The sequence below is a fragment of the Prinia subflava genome, chromosome 7 (assembly GCF_021018805.1).
Source record: "Prinia subflava isolate CZ2003 ecotype Zambia chromosome 7, Cam_Psub_1.2, whole genome shotgun sequence".
Lineage (NCBI taxonomy): Eukaryota > Metazoa > Chordata > Aves > Passeriformes > Cisticolidae > Prinia > Prinia subflava.
The window spans coordinates 1777724-1795776 of NC_086253.1; the positions used below are offsets into that span (position 1 = coordinate 1777724).

At 67.6% G+C, this 18053-nt stretch overlaps 2 protein-coding genes across 5 annotated transcripts; one reads left to right on the top strand and one right to left on the bottom strand.

Annotated features, from left to right (window-relative positions):
• Positions 1-31: 31 nt before the first annotated feature.
• On the top strand, positions 32-4410 carry TTC31 (tetratricopeptide repeat domain 31). Of its 4 annotated transcripts, none has more exons than XM_063401323.1 (15): positions 32-173; positions 455-568; positions 655-914; positions 1035-1118; positions 1289-1357; positions 1465-1608; positions 1692-1920; positions 2057-2147; positions 2225-2366; positions 2774-2875; positions 2956-3028; positions 3116-3257; positions 3337-3411; positions 3862-3964; positions 4070-4410. In XM_063401323.1, exons 2-15 carry the CDS (start codon positions 478-480, stop codon positions 4184-4186), a joined length of 1722 nt encoding a protein of 573 aa, XP_063257393.1. In that variant the 5' UTR covers positions 32-173; positions 455-477; the 3' UTR covers positions 4187-4410. The 4 variants fall into 4 exon arrangements, with proteins under 4 accessions (XP_063257393.1, XP_063257391.1, XP_063257392.1 ...); XM_063401321.1 differs by lacking the exon at positions 32-173 and adding an exon at positions 180-338; XM_063401322.1 differs by lacking the exon at positions 32-173 and adding an exon at positions 180-338 and having other exon boundaries at positions 2959-3028.
• Positions 4411-4540: 130 nt separating this feature from the next.
• Positions 4541-8690, bottom strand: LBX2 (ladybird homeobox 2). The gene is made up of 2 exons (XM_063401164.1): positions 8326-8690; positions 4541-5507 (listed from the first exon to the last, which is right to left on the bottom strand). The coding sequence occupies exons 1-2, from the start codon at positions 8645-8647 to the stop codon at positions 5122-5124; spliced, it is 708 nt and encodes a 235-aa protein (XP_063257234.1). The 5' UTR covers positions 8648-8690; the 3' UTR covers positions 4541-5121.
• Positions 8691-18053: the final 9363 nt, after the last annotated feature.

An 18053-nucleotide genomic window follows, 5' to 3' on the forward strand; every position in this document is an offset into this window, starting at 1 on the left:
GGGGGCGGGACGGGCGGCGCGGGGCGGCCGAGTTCTCGGCCTCGGAGCGGGCGGGAACGGCGGCAGAGGACCGGGAGTGCCGGTCCCGTCCCGCGCGGGCCCTGCGAGCCGCCGTCCTGCCCGCACCCAGCATGGCGGCGGGGCGGCGTCGGCCGGGCCGTGACGCTGTTCCGGTAGGGCCGTGACGCGGTTCTGAGCGCGGCGGCAGCGCGGGGCGATGCGGGGCGCGGGCGGGACGCGGGAGCGGGACGAGCCCGGACTGGGCGCCTTCGGTCTCGGGCCTGCCCTCGTTACCTGCCCCTGGGGCTGCACGCTCGGCCCCGCCGGCTGGAGCGGCGGTACGGGCCGTGGCGGGGCTGGGAGGGCGCAGGGGTGGGAGCGCAGAGCGGGGCCCCGTGGCGGCCCGGTTTCGGTTCCGCCTCCGCCGGCTCAAGGCTGCTTCTGCTTCCGACAGCGCCTTTCTGCCCCCGGCACCGAATGTCCAACTTCGCCGGCCTCCCGGTGCCGTCGCAGGGCCGCTCGCAGCCGGGGGACGAGTCGGGGGACGTGTGTTTCCTCTGGGACGACGGTGAGTGGGGCGGCCGCTGCTCGGGAATTGCCCGGGTGGGGTCCGGTGCCTGGGACTGCTCCTCACACGCCCCGTTCTCCTGCCAGTCCCCGGGGTGGATTACTACCCGCTGGGGGAGGACGATGACGACGGCAATGACGATTACGATTACGACGAGGACGACGGAGGTTTCCAGTTCTTGGACCATCCCCTGGCGGAGGGGGCCATTCCCTACAGCTACTGCGGCTTCCGCAAGTCCTTCCTGTGCTCGGAGCCGCCTCCGCAGCTCCCCCGCACCTCTCCCACCGCCCTGGATGCGCGGCTGGAGCGGCTGCCCACGCCCCGCCGCACCTGGGTCACGGCAGAGGTGGGGAATCCCCCGTGCCCCTCCTGCTCCCCGGGGGCCGGGGGTCCCGGGGTGGCATCACCAGAGGGGTCCCACCTCGTGGCCCCAGAGCCGTCCTGACTCGGGGCATCCCTCCTGCAGGAAGCCGAGAAGAACGCGCAGGAGCTGGTGGCAGAGGAGGAGCGCGCGAAGAGGAAGGCGGAGAAGAAGAAGCTGAAGAGGAAGGTGGGTGAGCCCTGGGGATTGGGGTCACTGCGTCTTCTTGGGGTGCTGCCAGCAGGTCCCTGAGCTCGGGGGTTGCATGGCTGGGGGCTCAGGGGGTGGGGTTGGGGGCACTGCATTTCTCTGCCTGAGTCCACTTCTCTTGCTCATGAGTCCATGTGCTCCCTTTTCAGAAACAAAAGGACCGAAAGAAACAAGAGAAAGTGGGTCAAGAGCAGAAGAACAAAGAGAACACTGACCCAGTGAGTGACCAGTCCAGCCCCCTTGTGCTGTTCTGGGGGTCCCCAGAGATGGGGGCCAGCCCAGCACCCCCTAGCCCCACTGCCTTACCCCCTCCCTCTCCTTGCAGAGTCCCCCAAGTGGCCCTGCAAGCACTGGGGCCCCCCCAAATGGTGCTGAGGATGAAGGATGCAGCCCAGAGCCCTCCCCATGCCCTGAGGACTCCACAGTCTCCTCAGAGGAGCCTGGCCTGGAGGACACAGCGGTGGCAGAGGTGAGGGACAGTCTCCCCAGGGGGGCCATCTGGGGGTGGAGGGTCTCAGGGCTCTCCCTGCCTATCCCTCTCTGGTTCCCCAGGAGGAGCTGGACCTGAGCTGCACTTTTGTCTGCAAAGCACGGGAGAAGGCGGGGGTCCGGCTGCCCCCTCCGGGCAGGGACCGTGCCCCCGGCACACAGAAGGTGGGGCCCAGCAGGAAGGTGCCAGAGAAGCCGAGTGGGTGCCCTGTGGAGACACCTGTGTCCCCCCAGCCCCTCAAGCCCAGGCCGCCCAGCCCCAACACGATGAAGCAGAGCCTGGCTCTTGCAGGTCAGTATAGGGACCCCCAGAGGGGCGAGAGGAGGGCATTGGGGGCTCTCCCTGCTTCTCCCCATCTCAGGGGGGCTGTGCTAGTGGGGCTGTCCCTCCTTGCTCCTCACTGGCCACCCCTGTGTCACCTCCCCAGGCCACGGCATCGAGGCAGCCCAGATGGGCCAACACACCGAGGCCGTGTGGGCCTTCACCGAGGCCCTGGAGCTGAACCCCCAGGAGCACCGGTGAGCAGAGGGGCCTGGGGTGAGCCGGGGGTCCTGGGGGGGAGGGACACGCCTCAGTGACACCCCCATCCCCACAGGCTCCTGGGGAACCGCTCCTACTGCCTGGAGAAGCTGGGCCGGTACGAGGAGGCCCTGGCGGACGCGGAGGCGGCGCTGGCGCTGCGGCCGGGCTGGCCCAAGGGCACCTTCCGCAAGGGCAAGGCCCTGCGGGGGCTGCAGGTACCTGGGAGGGCTCCAGGGACTGTGGGGCTGCTGCAGGGGGCTGGAGGAGGTGGGTGCCAGGGCTGGGTGAGGGGCTGCTGCGTTCTAGGAGCGAGTCTGGGGCTCAGAGTGGCTGCTTTGGAGACAAACTGGGGGGTTTAGAGTGCTGGTGGACTGGGCAGGGGGCTGAGGGTGCCAGGGGTGCTGTGGGTGCTATGGCTGAGGTTGGGGGCTGCTTTCATTAAGTGTGAGTTCGGGCTGGGAGGACTGGGCAGGGGACTGGGGGTGCTGCAGGGGGTTATTGGGGTGGGGTAGGACTGGGCTGGGGGATATCAGTGAGGCTTTGAGGTGCCATTTGGGCCGGGTGGAGGGTGTGGGGTGCCTGTGGGGCCAGGCAGGGGCTGCAGGTGCTCTCCGGCCCCCAGCGCTATGCCGAGGCCGCGCGCACCTTCGAGGAGCTGCTGCTGCAGGACGAGGCCTATACTGAGGCAGCCACGCAGCTGGAGGCCTGCCAGGCCCTGCTGCAGGTGAGACCCCCTTTCCCAGCCCCTACCCCCTGCCCCTTGTCCTGCTGTGCTCCCCACGCCTCACCCCTGTCCCCTCACAGCAGTGCAGCCGCCCCGGGGGTGTCCCCGTGTCCCCCTTCCTGCTCAAGGCTAAGGAGCCGCTGTTTCTCCCGGGTAAGGGACAGGGGTGGGTGGGCCGGGGCACCCCGGGGCTGTCCCTGTGTCCCCAGTGGGTGCTGAACCCCTTTGGCCCCTCGGCAGCGGGATGGGCGACCAAGAGCTGCCAGGACACAGGTGACAAAAGTGTGACAGCCGGCAGCAGGGCAACACCCACAAAAGACCCAGAACGGAGACCTGCTGTGGCCAGTGGCCACCCAACACTGCCACCGAGCCACCCCGCCAGGTACAGGTGTCTGGTGATCTGGGGGGGCCCCAGAGGGAGACAATGCTGGCTCTGGTGACACCAGGATGGCTCTTGGCAGGGACTGCTTCCCGCTCTGGGTGGGCAATGTCACCTCCCACATCAGTGAGAAGGTGCTGCGTTGTGCCTTTGGCCGGTGAGTGACCGCCAGGACCGGTGAGTGACCCCCAGGACCGCTCCTCCTCCAGGACCCGAGCCTGGGGCACAGCCCTGGTGAACCCCAGGCTCCCCAGCTCTGTCCCTGTGCTCATTCTCTTGTGGTTTTGAGCTGCCACGGATGCTTAGAGTGTAGTCTCTGACTCACACACTGCCCCCAGGTTTGGGGGTCTCTGTCCCACGGCTTGAGGTGTCTCTAACTGTTCCTCCTCAGGTCTGGGAGTCTCTGCCCCACTCCACAGATTTGGGGGTGTCGCACTCTCTCCATCTCTGAGGGTCTTTCATCCTTCCCCAGCTGTTGGGGGCTGCTAAACCTGCTTTGCACGTTTGACCCTCCCACCCTGCAGATTTGGGGATCTCTGACCTTCCACCTCCCCATTTAGCAGTCTCAGACTGTTGCCCCCCACGTTTGGGGGTGTGTGCCCCCCAGGTTTGGGGAGATCCGCTCCGTGCGGCTGCTCCCAGGGCGCCACTGTGCCTTCATCAACTTCGCCGGGAGGACGGAGGCCGAGGAGGCCTTCAGGGCCATGCAGGTGAGCTGGGGGGGCTTGTGGGACACCCCCCCACCCCTCGGGTGGCCCTGGGACACCCCATCCCCACAGGGGACCTGTCCCAGTGCCAGCTCCTTCTGTCCCCAGGGTGCCACCGTGGAGGGCAGCAAGCTGTTGCTGCAGCTCAAGCACCCAGTCCACGCCACGCCAGCCCCCCAGCCCCGTGCCAAGGGCAGGGCCCCCCCTGGAGGGCTGCCCAGTTGACCCCGCTCTGCTGGGGGGGCTGCCAGGGTCCCCCCTCACCTGCCTGTGCCTTGTCCCCCCCTGCCGGGGGTGGGAGCGTGTCCCTCTCCTGCCTCGGGGGCGCTGGGGGTCGGGGCCCACCCTGCAGCCCTTTATGCTGAGGAGGTGGGCCCGGGCTGCTCCCCGCGGCCCCTCAGGGATTTGTACGGATTGTGGTTTTTTAATAAAACCGAGATTTGTTTTTCTCTCTGGCTTTCTCTTGAGCTGGTGTCCCTCAGCCTCTCTTCCACCCCTCTCCATTGTAGTTTTGGAACCCCCTGCTCCAGCCCCTCGTGTTCCTGTCCCCACCCCGTGTCCCCCCCTCTGTCCCCACTCACTCCCCGTGTCACTCCAGCCCCGGGGGACAGCGAGGGGGGGGTCTCCACCTCCCCTTAATGTCACTGGCTGGTGACAGGAGCTTCGCGGGGTGTGGTGACAGGCGTGAGATCAAATACAATTTGATTAATATGCAAATTGAGGGGGGCAGGGGCGGCCGCAGCCGGTAATTAATCACCGGTTAAAACAAATTAATGCCCGCGGTGGGAGGTGCTCGCCCGGAAAAAAGTGGGGGGTGGCGGGCTGTGGGGTCCATATTAAGGTGTCGCCTTTATTGCAAATATTTACACCGGGGCTGATAGAAAATAAAATAAAAAAGAAAAAAGCCGAAAAAGGGTGCACCGAGGGGGCGGGGCTGGGCTCGGCTCCATTCGGAACCGAGCCGAACGGATGTGGCGGAGCCGAGTCAGTCCGAACGGAGCCGAGTGCACCCGAACGGAGGCGAACGGAGTCCATCGGAGCCGACCCGAGGGAATCCGAACTAAGCCGAGCCGGCCCGAATGGAGCCGCCTGCATCCGAACGGAGTGGTCTCGGTCCGAGTGGATCGGAACGGAGCCGAGAGGAGCCGAGCGTGCTCGGCTCAGTCCGCCACGTCGATCTCCTCCTCTGAGAGCTCGGCGGGCTCTGCGGTCCCGGTGGCGGTCCCGGGAGCCCCCGGGGGCTCGGGCAGCCCCGCCAGCTGCTGCAGGGCGGCGGGGGGCAGCGCTTGCAGCGAGGCCACGTCCGCCCGCAGCTCCTCCAGGTCCCGCTTGAGCTTGGCGCGGCGGTTCTGGAACCAGGTGATGACCTGGGCGGCGGAGAGCGCCAGCCGCGCCGCCAGCGCGTCCCGGTCCACCGGGGAGAGGTAGCGCTGCCGCCGGAATCGCTGCTCCAGCTCCCGCAGCTGCTGCGCCGTGAACGCGGTCCGGGACTTGCGGCGCTTCCTGCAGGGAGGGCGCGGGCCCGAGGCGCCCGGCGGGGACGGACCTGCGGAGACAGCGGGGTTAGGGCACGGGGAACGGGGAGCAGCGCCGGGACCGCACCGGGGAACGGGCCCCGGGCGCCCGGCTGTGAAATGCCAGCGGGGGCAGCGCATCACACCGGTAACGGCACCGGTACCCGCAGCGGCACCGGGATGCCCGGCGGGGAAGAGCTTGTGGAGCAGGGTACCGGGACCGGGACAGCACCGGCACCGCCGAACCGCGCAGAGCACTGCGGGCCTCAGCTTGCGGTGGCAGCGGCGTCAGGTCAAAGACACCGGCACACACACCGGGACCCCGAGCACAGCAGTGCCAGGGCACGGGTAGAGAACCCCCGGCGAGACCCGGATCGCCGCCCTGGGCACGGCTCCACGCCGCCGACGGGATCCCGATCGCGGTCCCGATCTCTTTCCCGCTCCGGTTCCCGGTCCGTTCCAGCCCCGCCGCTGCCGGCGGCACGATCCGCCACTCCATTATGCGGCTCACTCGAGCCGCGCGTCCCCCGGTAACAGCGGTGGCTCCCGGGGTCTCTCGCAGCGCGGAGTCCATTCCTCGTTCGGTAGAGGAGGCCCGGGTGGTCCCGGCCGTGTCCGTGGGTCCGTCCCGGTAGCACGGCTTTACCGCGGTCACAAAAACCCGATCGATGCCGTGTTCGTCCGTCATTCCAGTAACGAGGCTTCCCCTCCGCTCTCGGAGCCCCGATCGGCCCCGTTTCTGTCCGTCTGTCCATCCCGGTAACGGGGATTCATCCCAGCCCAGGGAGCCCTCATCGCTCCCTTGTCAATCCGTCCTTCCGTGGCGCCGAAGAGGGGTTTTCGTTCATCGCGGCAGCCCCGGGCTGTCCCGGCTCTGTCGGTGGGTCCGTCCCGGTAACGGCGTTTTACCTGAATTACCGACACCTCCATCGGCCCGCCAGTCCCGGCTCGTTCCGCCGTTACCCGCGGCCGGTTCGCGAGCGGGTTAATTCCGGGTTCCCCGCTCGGCCGTGTCCATCTGTCCGTCCGGTGCCAGAGCTTCACCCCGGCTCCGGGAGCCCCGATCGCTCCCGTGCTTGTCCGGCCGGCAGCGGGGTTTTTTCGTTCATTTTTATTAGTCCCGTGTCTGTCGTTCCATCCGGCCGGTAACAGGAATTTACCTCCGCCCGGGAGCCCCTGTCGTTCCGATTTTTGTCCATCTGATCACCCGGTAATGTTTTTTGGGGGGGTTGATTTTTTTTCGGTTTTTGTGTTTTGTTTGGGTTTGGTTTTGTTGGGTTTTTCTGGGGTTTTTTTTGGGGTTTTTTTAAAATTCTTTTTTTGTCAATCTGTCCTTCCGATAAGGGGCCTTTTTACCCTAATTCCGGAGCCCCGATCGGCCCCGTTTCTGCGCTTCTGTCAGTCCCGGAAAAGGGAATTTTTTCGCCCCCGTTCCTGTCCGTCTGTCCACCCGGTAATGGGATATTTTCACTCATTTATTTCGTTCCTTGCCGTGTCCGTCCGTCAGATAAGGAGGGTTTTTACCTTCAAACCGGGCTCCCGAGGCGCACCCGTTCCGTTTGTCTGCCGGCCCGTTAACGGGTTGCTTTATTCGTTAATCATTCGCTCTGTCTGTCCGTCTGTCTGCCCTCTATGATGGGTTCCTTGATTACCGAAGCGCCCCTCCGTAATTAAGGATTTTTTTACCTCGGTTAATTACCGGAGCCTGGCTTCACGCTCGTCCGTCTGTCCGGCCGGTAACGAAGGTTCGGTTACTCACGGGAGGTCTGATCCAGCCGTCCGTGTCCGTCTGTCCCAAGGGGTTTTCGTTACCGGCGTGAGTCCCGCGGTGCCCAACCGTACCCGTTAATTACCGGCACGCTGCTCTGCCGTGGTTGTCGGTCTGTCCGTCCCGGTAATTTTTTTTTTTCACGTTCATCACGAAGATCCTCTCTGTCCGTCTCGGTAAGGCACGGTATTTGTTTTTCTGCGTTAATTACCGGAGCTTTTTTCTTTCTGTCCGCGTCGGTCTGTCTGTTCGGTAACGGTTTTATTCATTCCCGGCGACGCCGTGCTTTGCCTGTCCGTGTGTCCATCCGTGTGAGGGATTTTCCGTTAATCCCGGAGTCACGATCTGTCCGTCCGTCTCTGTCTCTTCAACCCAGTAACGAATTTTTCCGTTCCCGGAGGCGCCGTGCTGTCTGTCGGTGTCCGCCCGTCCTCCCGGTTCGGCCGAGCCCGGGCGGTGCGGGCCCGGTTCGTCCCGGTCCGTGAGCGCCCGTCGGACCCCGCCGGTGCAGGGCTGCTCTGGCAGGCCAAGCCCCGGGCGGAGCCGCCGTCCCCGCTGAGGCTCGGGGTCGGTACCGGGTCTCCGTTGCCGGCGGGCCCGATCCGCCGCTCGGCCCCTGCGCTCGGTCACGGTCACGGTCACGACTCGGCGGCGCCGATCCACCGCCCGGTCCCGTGGCTCCCGGTAGAGCTGCCGGCTCCGACGCGGTTCTCCCGGAGCTCCGGTGCCTCGGCGCCTGTGGCGGCTCACCGGGGCAGGGGCTGGCTCCGGTTCGCTCTGTCCGGCCCCGGGACTTCTCCCTCCGCTCGGACTGAGGCTGCCGCGTGTCCCCGGTGTCCCGGCCGAGCACCGGCGGCTTCTCGGGCCTCCCAGCCGCGCTCGCCCCTCTGGGACAAGGAGGAAACTTCCCGGGACGGGGACGAGGGGCGTCCCTGGCCTCACCACAGCCTCCCCACCGCCCTCCATCCCCGCCACCTGCCCGGTGCCCGGTGCCCGGTGCCCGGTGCCCGGTGCCCGGTTCCCGATGCCCACCCCGGTCCCGGCGGAGCCCCCCCTCCCCGGCAGCCCCCCTGCCCCGGTACCTCCGGCCGCCTGCAGCATTCCCAGCTCCAGCCCCTGGAAGGTTTTACTGGCGAGTTCCTCCAGCGCCCAGAGCGGCGAGGCCGGGGCGCAGCCGCCGCCGCCGCCGCGGGGCCCTGTCGGGGCGGGGGGGGCGGCGGGACCGGTCCCGGTCCCGGGGGGGCTCCCGCCGCGGGGGCGTCCCAGGATGTCCTCGATGCCGAAGGGGGTCAGCGGTTTGGTGGTGTTGGCGGGGGGCGGGAGCCGGTCCAGGGGGCTCCGCCGGTGGCCGCCGACCGCGGCGGGCAGCGGGGGGGAACCGGCCGCCTCCCCCGCTGAGGTCATGCCGGGACCGGGACCCGCGCCGGGACCGGGACCCGCCGCCGCCGCCCCCCCCCCCCCAGCCCCGCGATTCCCGTTCCACCGCCTTAAAGCCCCGGGATACCGGGAGGAGGAGGAGGAGGAGCCACCGACGGCCCCCTGTCGAGGGGGGGGACCGACCCCTCTCCGCCACTACCGGGGCGCAGCCCCGCGCCTCCCCCCTGTTGTCTCCCCCATTTCAACCCACCCCAGTGGGTCCCCCCTCCTCCTCTGCTCTCTCCTCATCCTCACCACGGCTCTTACCCTCACCCAAAAATTTATTGGCTCTTTTGCTCTAAAATGCCCCATAAAAGCATCGGGGCCGCGGCTGGGAGTGATTAAGCCCTTTTGGGTGGGTTTTGGGTTTCAGAGCCATAAATCCCCCCCTCCCTCCCCACATTCCCGCTGCCCTTTCCCGGTACAAATAGCTCCGGGATTTCGGCCGCTCGTAAAAATCCCGGGATGCCGCACACGCAGGTGAGGCCCGGCTGGCGACGCCGCGTCCGGATTGTCCGGCGGGTTTTGGGGCTGGGGGCTGCCCCTCCGGAGAGGTGATTCGGCAGCCCCCAGCCCCAATCCCGCCGGGTGTCCCCACGGATGTGTCGCCGGGATCGGGGACACGGCGAGGTCATGGGGGTCACGGCGGTAATGAACCTGCGGACGGTGCGGGGGGGCCCGGTGGGAGCACACGGAGCCGGGCCGGGGGAGCAGGTGCAGGGGGATCCGGCAGCGCCGATGCCAGGATTATGGAAGTGGGGAGGGGGCGGGAGGGAGGGGGGGGGATTTTTCCAATCTTGCTGACAAAGGCAGAACGCGATCTCCCGGCTGGAAATCGGAGTTTGACAAATTCAACCTTGAAATTTCCCAGCAGCCGGAGCAATTAAAGGCCGGCGGGTGGATGGGGGGGGAGGGTGGGGAGGGGGCTCGGTTTGGGAGAGGGACGCGGGGCCCCTCGCACGGCGGCGTGCCGGGCACAGCGGCGTTTGCACGGATTCCTCCTCGCACGCGGCTTTTGTCCTCTCCGCAGGGCGCGGGGAGATGGCGGAGCCGCCGCGGCCGCACGTGCCGCCGGCTCTCCCCGGGGGATGGAGCCCGTCCCGGGATGCAGGCGAGCTGCGACCCCCCTCCCACCGCCCCACCGGAGCCGCCAGTGGCCCTGCGCTCGGACGGACCCCCGTGAGCCCCGTCCCTTCCAGCAGCACCGCTGGCATGAGGCCACCGTGCCGGCCGCAAGGCCCCGGGCGCCCGGTGAGCAGGGAATGGGGGTCGCAGCCCTTCCCAGGAGTCCCAACCCTTCCCGGGGATCCCCCGGGGAGCCCGTGGTCTCAGTGCTGGTTTAACGCTCTGGGAGATCGCTTCTCAGAGCGATTCCGTGTCTTTGTGGTGATGGGGAAATGCGGCCGCCCGCTGAGCAAACCCCTCTGGAACGCTGCGGCTGCTCCGGGGCCAGCGGGATCTCGGCAGCCGAGCCCTGGGCTGGGAATGCGGGAGTGCTCCCGCCGGGCTGCAACACGGGAATCTGCGGGAGCCCGGCAGAGATGCTCACCCTGATGGATGAGATGTCACCCTGACCCCGTCGCCCCCTCTGATCAGCCCCCCGTTATCCCCTCCCGGTGCTCCTCAGCAGCGGTGGTGAATCCCTGCACCCAGGGATGCTCCCAGATGATAGCGCTGGCACCTCCTTCCCTGCCTGCGCCCCCACTCGTGCCCCGAGGGGGCCGGTGAGCATTGCCAGGGTGGGTTGAGCCCCCCACACCCTGCCCGACCCCTCCGGCTTCCCCCCGGTGTGGGGAGTGGCGGTTCCAGCTGCCGGGAACACAGGATGGGAAACGCTTCTCACCCCAAACCAGGCCACAGGGTGGGATCAAAACGAGCCCTCGGGGGTTTTGCAGGAACACGGGAGCTTCCTGCGGAGCCGGGCGAGTGCCCGGCGCTGGCCAGGTGCCCGTGGCCCGAGGGGACGGTGACGGGCACGTCTACGGCGTGGGACTGAGGGCATCCCGGTCCTACCCCCGGTGTGGCACTGACAGCCTCCGCCTTTGTGCCACCCCTCCACCCCGGGGGTGTTCCTGTGGGTCTCTGGGGGGGTCCTGGAAATCTGGGACTCGGCTGGCAGCCACCTCCCAGCCCCTCACACCCCATCCCTGCCATGAGCAGCACCGGGGCACACACGCGTGTTTTTGTGTGTGTTCACAAGAGGGGGGCTGTGTGTGCACAAGGGTGTGATCCACATATGAGGGGGCACCGAGGGGGTGTCCGTGCTGGACCTGGGGCTGCTGCCGTGTCCCCCACCCAGCACCCCCGTTTTTGGGGACTGCCGTGGCTCCAAGCACCGGCAGCTCCGGGTGTTCCCGCACCCGGAGCCGCGCAGCCCGGAGAGCTACCGGGAGCGGAGCGCCAGGCACGGGGTGCTGGGGTGCCGGGGGTCCGGGAGCGGGGTGCTGGGGTGCCAGTGCAGTGCCGGGGCTAACACAACTGGGGGTAACAGAACTGGGGGTGCGGCCCCCCCGTAAAGCGCCTCCCCCGCCCCGCGCCGCCCTGATCCATTATTTATCGGCTCCATCCCAATATTGCTCCGCAGCGCTTCGTAACGCGATTAGGGCCGCGGCCCCGCGCGGCCCCGGCACATGGAAATCGCTGGCAAATGAATTTTCCTTTAATAAGGGAACAGCTCGGCGCGGAATTAAAGTGTAAGGAGCGGCGGCAGCGGCGGGGGGGCGCCCGGAGCCCCCCCGCGCCGGGGGATGGGACCCCAGCAATTACTGGCAATAAATCCTGACCCTGTGGTGGGCTGGGCCCTCAGCGGAGCCGGGAATAATGGGATTACACCTGGCTCCGGTGAATGGGGATGGATGTGTCGGGAGTCGGGGGAGCCAGGGGAGACGGGGATCCCTCCCTGGGGCTGTTGGCAAATCATCGATTCATTAACGCGAGCGGAGAGGGCTGAGCACAAGCACGGCACGGGGGGAGCGTGGGGGAACGGGACGGGATGGGATGGGATGGAGATATGGGCATGGGGACAGCGCGGGGCTAGGGACAACGGGGCTCTGCACACGCCTCCACTGCCCCCACACCCGCGTGTCTGTGTGGGCACAAGCACAGCACAGGCTCCTGGCAGGAGGAGCGGGCGGGCACAGCTGCGTGCACAGGCTTGTGCAGGTGTGTGCAGCCGTGCCCAGGTGTGCGTGGAGGGCTCACGGACACACCGGCTCACTTCCAGAGCCGCCACACGCGTGTGCAGGCGCGCACACGTGGGGCCGTGAGTGCCAGGGACCGGCCGGGGTCAGCGGCTCCCGCCAGCCCCGGCCCCAGCTGCCGCGGCCCCCCGGGATCCCCTGCTCGCTCCGGGGCCTCCATTTGTGCCTGGGCCAAACTCCAGCCAAATGGGCCGTGGGCGGAGGGGGGGTTGCATTTCAAAGGCTCCGGCTGCAGCAAACGCCGCTGCACCCCCGCCGGGCTCTCGGCCGCCCACGCCCCCTGACCCCCGCACGGCACGGCCGGGGTGGGGGGCACTCCCCGTCCCCTGCCCCAGCAGGGACCCTCTGGGACCCCCATGGGGTCGGGGTCCTTCCAGAGTTGACCTGTGGCTGTGGAGGGCAGGCTGGGCTGTTGGGACATGGGATCCCCATCCCACCGTGGGGTTCTGTGCCCCCTGCCCACAGAGCGGGGGTCTCTGTGCCGGGGGAGGGGGGCAGCAACCGGGATGGGGCTGCTGGAGAGGGTGGGGGACTCCGAGAGCCTCCTGCGTGTGCCTGGAGTGGGGCACCCCCGTGGCACCGGGACCCCCGGGAGTCCTGCTGCGGGCAGCGGGACGGTGGCGGGTGCCGCGGCGGGGCCGAGGCGGCGGCGGGGCCATGAGGATTCAATTAGGGCTGAGCGCGGGGGACTCGGCTCGGAAATGGCCCGTCTGGGCGTTGACAGCCCGGCCCCCGCCCAAGATGAACGAGCCCCGGATTAAAGCGCGGAGGGGTGACAGGGGCACCTGAGCAGGGAGGGGGCTGGGGCGGCTGCGGGGGGAGCGGGACCCCGCCTTTGGCACGGCTGCGGGGCCACTGAATGGCCGGGAGGGGGTCCCCAAGGAGGGGAAGGGGACGTGGCAGCAGGGCCACGATGGGACCATCCCTAAACCCGGCTGGGGACACTCGAGCCATGTGTGCCCGCAGCCCCGCACCGCCACAGCGGTGGCAGCAGAGTGGGGGCACCCCGGGGGTCCCGCGGGACTCTGCCATGCGTAGGATTGAAGGGAGGGGGGGACACACACGCCCCTGTCATCCCGCAGGACCCCGAGGGGGCCCGTCCGTCGCTGCGAGCGCGGCACAGGGCTCGGGGGATCGATGGCCGCGCGGGTCACCGCTGCCATTAACCCCGGCGAGGCAGCGCCCCGAGGTTAATTAAAAAGTGAAGTGCAACGAAACGCGGCGGCGGCGGGGGGTGACAGCGGTGACGGGGCCTGACAGCAGCGGGGGGTGACGGCGGCGGGGAACGGTGGGGGTGGCACTGGTACGGGCAGCGGGCACGCTGGCGGCTCCAGGGGACACCGGCAACACGGGATGTCACACCGGGAACGGGGGTGCGGAACAGCGGGGGTGCAGGTGGCACTCGGAGTGTCCCCGTGTCACACGTGCTGCCTGGCAGAGCCGGGTAGGAGGAAGAAGAGGCGTCGCAAAGGAAGCCCCATCCTTCCTCCTCCTCCCAGCCCAGCGCTATTCTTAGCCCCGGTCTGTCCTGCATCCTCCCCGCCTGGCGGGGTCCGGCCCTGTGCCCCGCGGGAGCTTCGGGGTGGGACAACCGGGGGACTCCAAGCGGGGACACCCCCATGGGGACCCCGTCCCTCTCCGGGCTTCGCTCCCCGCCCCCAGGCACCACCGTAACTCTAGACCCGACAGCTGCTCCGCGCCGGCCGCCTGCAACCCCCACGGCCCCCGCAGCCCCCACGGCCTCCACGCCACATCCTCCATGGCACGGCGCGGGTGTCCCCATCCCCGGGGGGCTCGAGGGGAGTCTCTGCTCCCCTGAGGCTGTGGCGAGAAGAGGGAGAAGGAGCCCCTGGTGCCCATCTTGCTGTGGGGACAGGAGATGGCACGTGGCATCCTCTGGATGTGCGCAGGGAGGTGGCACATGGCACCCCTCCCGGGACGGGGAGCATGATGTCTGCGCCACCCCCGTTACAGAGACCTCGGGGCCGCTGCCTGTCCCTGGGTTTGGGGACGTGTCCCTGAGTTTAGGGACCCGGGGACAGAGCCCCATCGGGTTTGGGGACTGAGGGATGTCCCCGGCCGGGGCAGGGGCTGCGCGGTGCCCGCGGTGACGAGCCCGTGGTGACCCCGCGTGGCGGGACCCTCGCGGAGAGGCGGGCACGGCGGGGTCAGCGGCGCATTCCTGCTCCCGCGGGGCGATCCGGTTACCGGCCGGCCCGGCCCCGGCCCCGGCCCCGCCATTAATCTTCCCGGGTGCCCTTTGGAATTTGCCGCCCGAGGCCCCGGGGGGTGTAGGGGTCCGGGGGGTGTAGGAAGAGCGGGGGGGTGGATGGGGATGAGGATGGGATGAGGGGAGATGGGGATGCAATGGGGATTTGGGTGCAATGGGGACGGGGCTGGAGATGGAATGAGATGGGGATGGAATGAGATGGGGATGGAATGAGATGGGGATGGGGAGGAAGCAGATCCCAGTTCACCCCTCCAGGAGCACCCCCTTGTCCTGCTGGGCTCCCCCACTTCTCTCCAGGCCCTGTCCCACGGCGGGAGCCTGGAGCCGCCGTCAGAGCTGCGGGATGATGGCGGCACGTCTCCTCCCTGCCGGTATCCAGCAGAGACATGGGTTGCAATAACCCACACAATTGCTGTAGGGATCAGGGGACTGCTGGGCAACAGCCGTAGCAGAAAAAGCCCCTCTGGCTGGAGAGGGGCTCTGGGGACAGTCCCCAGCCTCTCCTCCACCGTGGGACCCCAGCATCGTCACCAGCACAGCCATGGCGGGGGCTCAGACCTGCGTGGTACAGTCAGGACCCCCCTACAGAGGTCTGAGCAGGATTTAGGGGCTTGAGCAGCTCCCGGGGCGCCGGCTGTATCCCTGCCCATGGAGAGGGGGCCGGGAGCGCCGTCCTGCTGGTAATGGAGCCACCGGCCCCGTGGGACAAAGGGTTTCCTGCGAGGAAGGTGGGACAGAGAGGGAAAGACAATAAACCCCAGGAAATGCTGGGAATAGCGGAGGGAACGGCCGTGCCGTCAGCACTGGGCCCGGACGGAAGCCTTGGGGCGCTGGGGGCAGCCAGACAGGAGTGGAGGGATCGTCCCAAACCCTGGCACATCGGCTTTGGGCTGTCGTGGGCACTTCCAATCTTGCCGTGATTTGCCCTAAATCCTAACCCCGGGGTTATCCACATCCAGTTGTACCATCGGGAGTCAGTGGGGATGGCGGGTCCATGGGGAAGGGACCACTCTGATGTCCATCCTGACGGTACCACGGGGCTCCAGTGAGTCCTTGCCCTGCACTGGCGGGTCCCAGGTGAAGGTGGGCTTGGCAGTAGCCCCTTGTGAGGCCGTGGCCGCGGGCACGTGGATGTCGAACCCCTGTGCTGGGTGATTTACGGCTGGGAAGCACCGGCACAGACGGGCCGGGACAAACCCGCCAGGAAACACCGACTTCAAAGGGTGGAACAATGGCAGGACGGCGAGTGCCACCGCACTGGGACACACAGGGCACTGGGGTGGCACTGACACCCACACCATGGCACTGACACCCACACCGTGGCATTGACACCGACACCGTGGCACTGACATCCACTTTGTGGCACCAGAACCCACATCGTGGCACTGACACCCACGTGGCATTGGGACACACATCATGGCTTCAAGACCCACGCCACAGCACCAGGATCCACACCGTGGCACTGGCACCATGGCACCCTTGCCGTGACACCCACACCACGGCACCAGCATCTACGTCGGGGCAGCAGCACCCAAACCACAGCACGTGCACCAGCCTGGCCCTGGGGATCAGGCTGGCACCTCCAAGAGCACCCACACCTGCCCTTTGTGCCCACCTGTACCCCATGTGTGTGTCCCCAGCGCACTCCATGTCACATCCCATATCCCACATCCCATATCCCATATCCCATATCCCATATCCCATATCCCATATCCCATATCCCATATCCCATATCCCATATTCCATATCCCATATCCCATGTCCCGCTCGTGCACGTGGCAGAACGCGTTCCCATCCCACATCCTCCCGTTCCCACCACACCAGTCCTGGGGCTGTGCCAGGGCGGTGATCCCACAGCTCATCCCCCTGCCCATGTGGGAAGTCTGGGGACACGGGGGGGCTGCAGCCAACACACAAAGGCTTGGAGGAAACTCCGGCTGCCAAAATAAACTGGGAATCGTAAAGGGGTGCCTTGACCCCGCTCCCACGGCCCCACCACCCTTTGCACCCGTGCCAAGAGGGGCTGATGGTGCTTGGGCCCCTTTCACTGGAGACATTCGCCCTGTCACCATCAGGAGCCGGGAGTGGCCCTCCAGGGTCTCAGGCAGTCTGGGAATGCCATGGCAGGGCTGGGTGCCATGCCTTGGTGCCACAAGTGCTCCCATCACCAGCGCGGCTGCTCCCAGCAATCCCGGGGTTCCTCCAGGGGCTGCAACGGGTGTTGGGATCCCGGGACCGGCACTTTCCCAGGCTCTGCCATGACCCCTCTGTCCGCAGGAAGGTGCCCCCCCTTCCCACGCCGGCGGGCATCCCGGTGCCAGTGCCAGTGCCCACATCCTCAGGAAGCGGGCAGGAAGCACGGGCCGAGGGGAGGGGGGTGCAGCGGGGGTGAGGAGGGCACGGTGTGGGGAGGGCCGAGGGGGGCTCAGCGTGGGCCCATCACAACTCCCCGGCGTCACCGAGAGCCGCTCAGGCGGTGACAGGAATTAAATTGCGTTTGGATTTTCTCATCAGCCTCATCTCGGCGCTTCGTTACAGGGAACGTCCCCGAGCTGGCGCGACGGCTCATTTCTGTCGTGACAGCTCATTCCTGTCGTGACAGCCCGTGCCGGGTGCCGCTGGGCATGGCAGGGGATGGGCACCACAGGGGTGGATGGCTGCGTGCTGCCATGGGCCCAGAGGGTGCCGTGGGGTGGGAGGTCAGGGTGCGGGGCAAGACTGTGTCACACGTGTCCCCACGGTGCCCACCCAGCCCATCGCAGTGCCCACCACGCCCCTGGGCATGGCCCCTCACCCGGCAATGGGGTGTGAAGGTGCCCGGGGGCTCATCTGTCTCTGTCACGGCTGCGCGGAGCCGGTGCCGCCGGAGCATGGCAGGGACGGTGCAGCCGGGAGGGGTCTGCACAGCTGGGGGGCTCAGAAGCCCAGGGCCCACCGCCTGTGCCCACCCCCGGGTCAAGGCAGCGGCTGGCGGTGAGTGGGACCCCAAAAGTGAGAGTCCATGGGGCTGGTGAGTTTTGGGGGGTTTTGGAGGGGGCTGGGGATGAGTCCCAGTGAGGGGCAGGGATGGGGGGATGTGGAGCAGGAGGGGACAGTGCTTGGGGACACTGGCACTGGACAGAGGGGTGACGCTGTGGCCCCCTCCCCGTGCTGTGCCCCCATTGCTCCCCACCTGGCACAGGGGCTGCAGGGCTGTGGAGGGTGGGGGGCTTGAGGAGTCTCTCCGTGGGGTCCCTCCCACAGACACCCCCAGCCAGTACTGCACCTGCAGGCCCCTGGCACGTCCCTGCGACACCACGGGTGGGTCCCTTCACGTCTCACCCCGCATCCGAGCCCTGGGACCCTCCAGGCTGGGGGTGCCACCCTCCCCTGGGGGTCCCACAGAGCCAAGGAGCTCTTAAGGGTCGCGTGAGTCCACACCATGCCCAGGTCCTCTCGGGCAGAGCCGGGGACCCCCGACAGCCCCTCAGGTTAAGGACAGCGGGCTGGGGGCTCAGGTTTCCCTCTCTGCCGGGCTGGAGCCGGGGGCCATTAGCCCCCTCGGAGCATGACGGGGTGTGGGCACATCAAAGTGCCTTCAGCGTGACCGCGCCTCGGGGGTACGGGAGCATCCCCCCCGTACCTGCCCCTGCCCCGCTGGATCCCCAACCATCATCTCCCCCCTCTCCGGGGCAGCCCCCGTGGGCGCTGGGGCCAGGCCGTGGGCGGGGGGCTCATTTACCAACGTCAGCCCCGCAGTTGGTTTGAATTAGGCTCCTCCGGGGCCGGCGCTGATAAGGGAGGGGGTGCAGGGCTGGGGGGGCGTGGGGGGCTCCGGGGGGCTTCCTGCTCTGCCTGTCTGTAACTGGCTGCCAGAGCCACTGCTGACAGACACAGGGACAGCCCTCGCCTCACCGCCCCCGCCATCCGTCCGTCCATCTATCCATCTGTCCCTCCGCCCATCCATCTATCCACCTACACGCCC

Excerpts from the sequence above, each read along its gene's own strand:
- TTC31 (XM_063401321.1), top strand. The coding sequence starts at position 218 with ATGCGGGGCGCGGGCGGGACGCGGGAGCGGGACGAGCCCGGACTGGGC. Across the intron at positions 1,358-1,464 it reads ACAAAGAGAACACTGACCCA|AGTCCCCCAAGTGGCCCTGC; the intron begins GTGAGTGACCAG and ends CTCTCCTTGCAG. Across the intron at positions 1,921-2,056 it reads GCAGAGCCTGGCTCTTGCAG|GCCACGGCATCGAGGCAGCC; the intron begins GTCAGTATAGGG and ends TCACCTCCCCAG.
- LBX2 (XM_063401164.1), bottom strand. The coding sequence starts at position 8,647 with ATGACCTCAGCGGGGGAGGCGGCCGGTTCCCCCCCGCTGCCCGCCGCG. Across the intron at positions 5,508-8,325 it reads AATGCTGCAGGCGGCCGGAG|GTCCGTCCCCGCCGGGCGCC; the intron begins GTACCGGGGCAG and ends CTGTCTCCGCAG.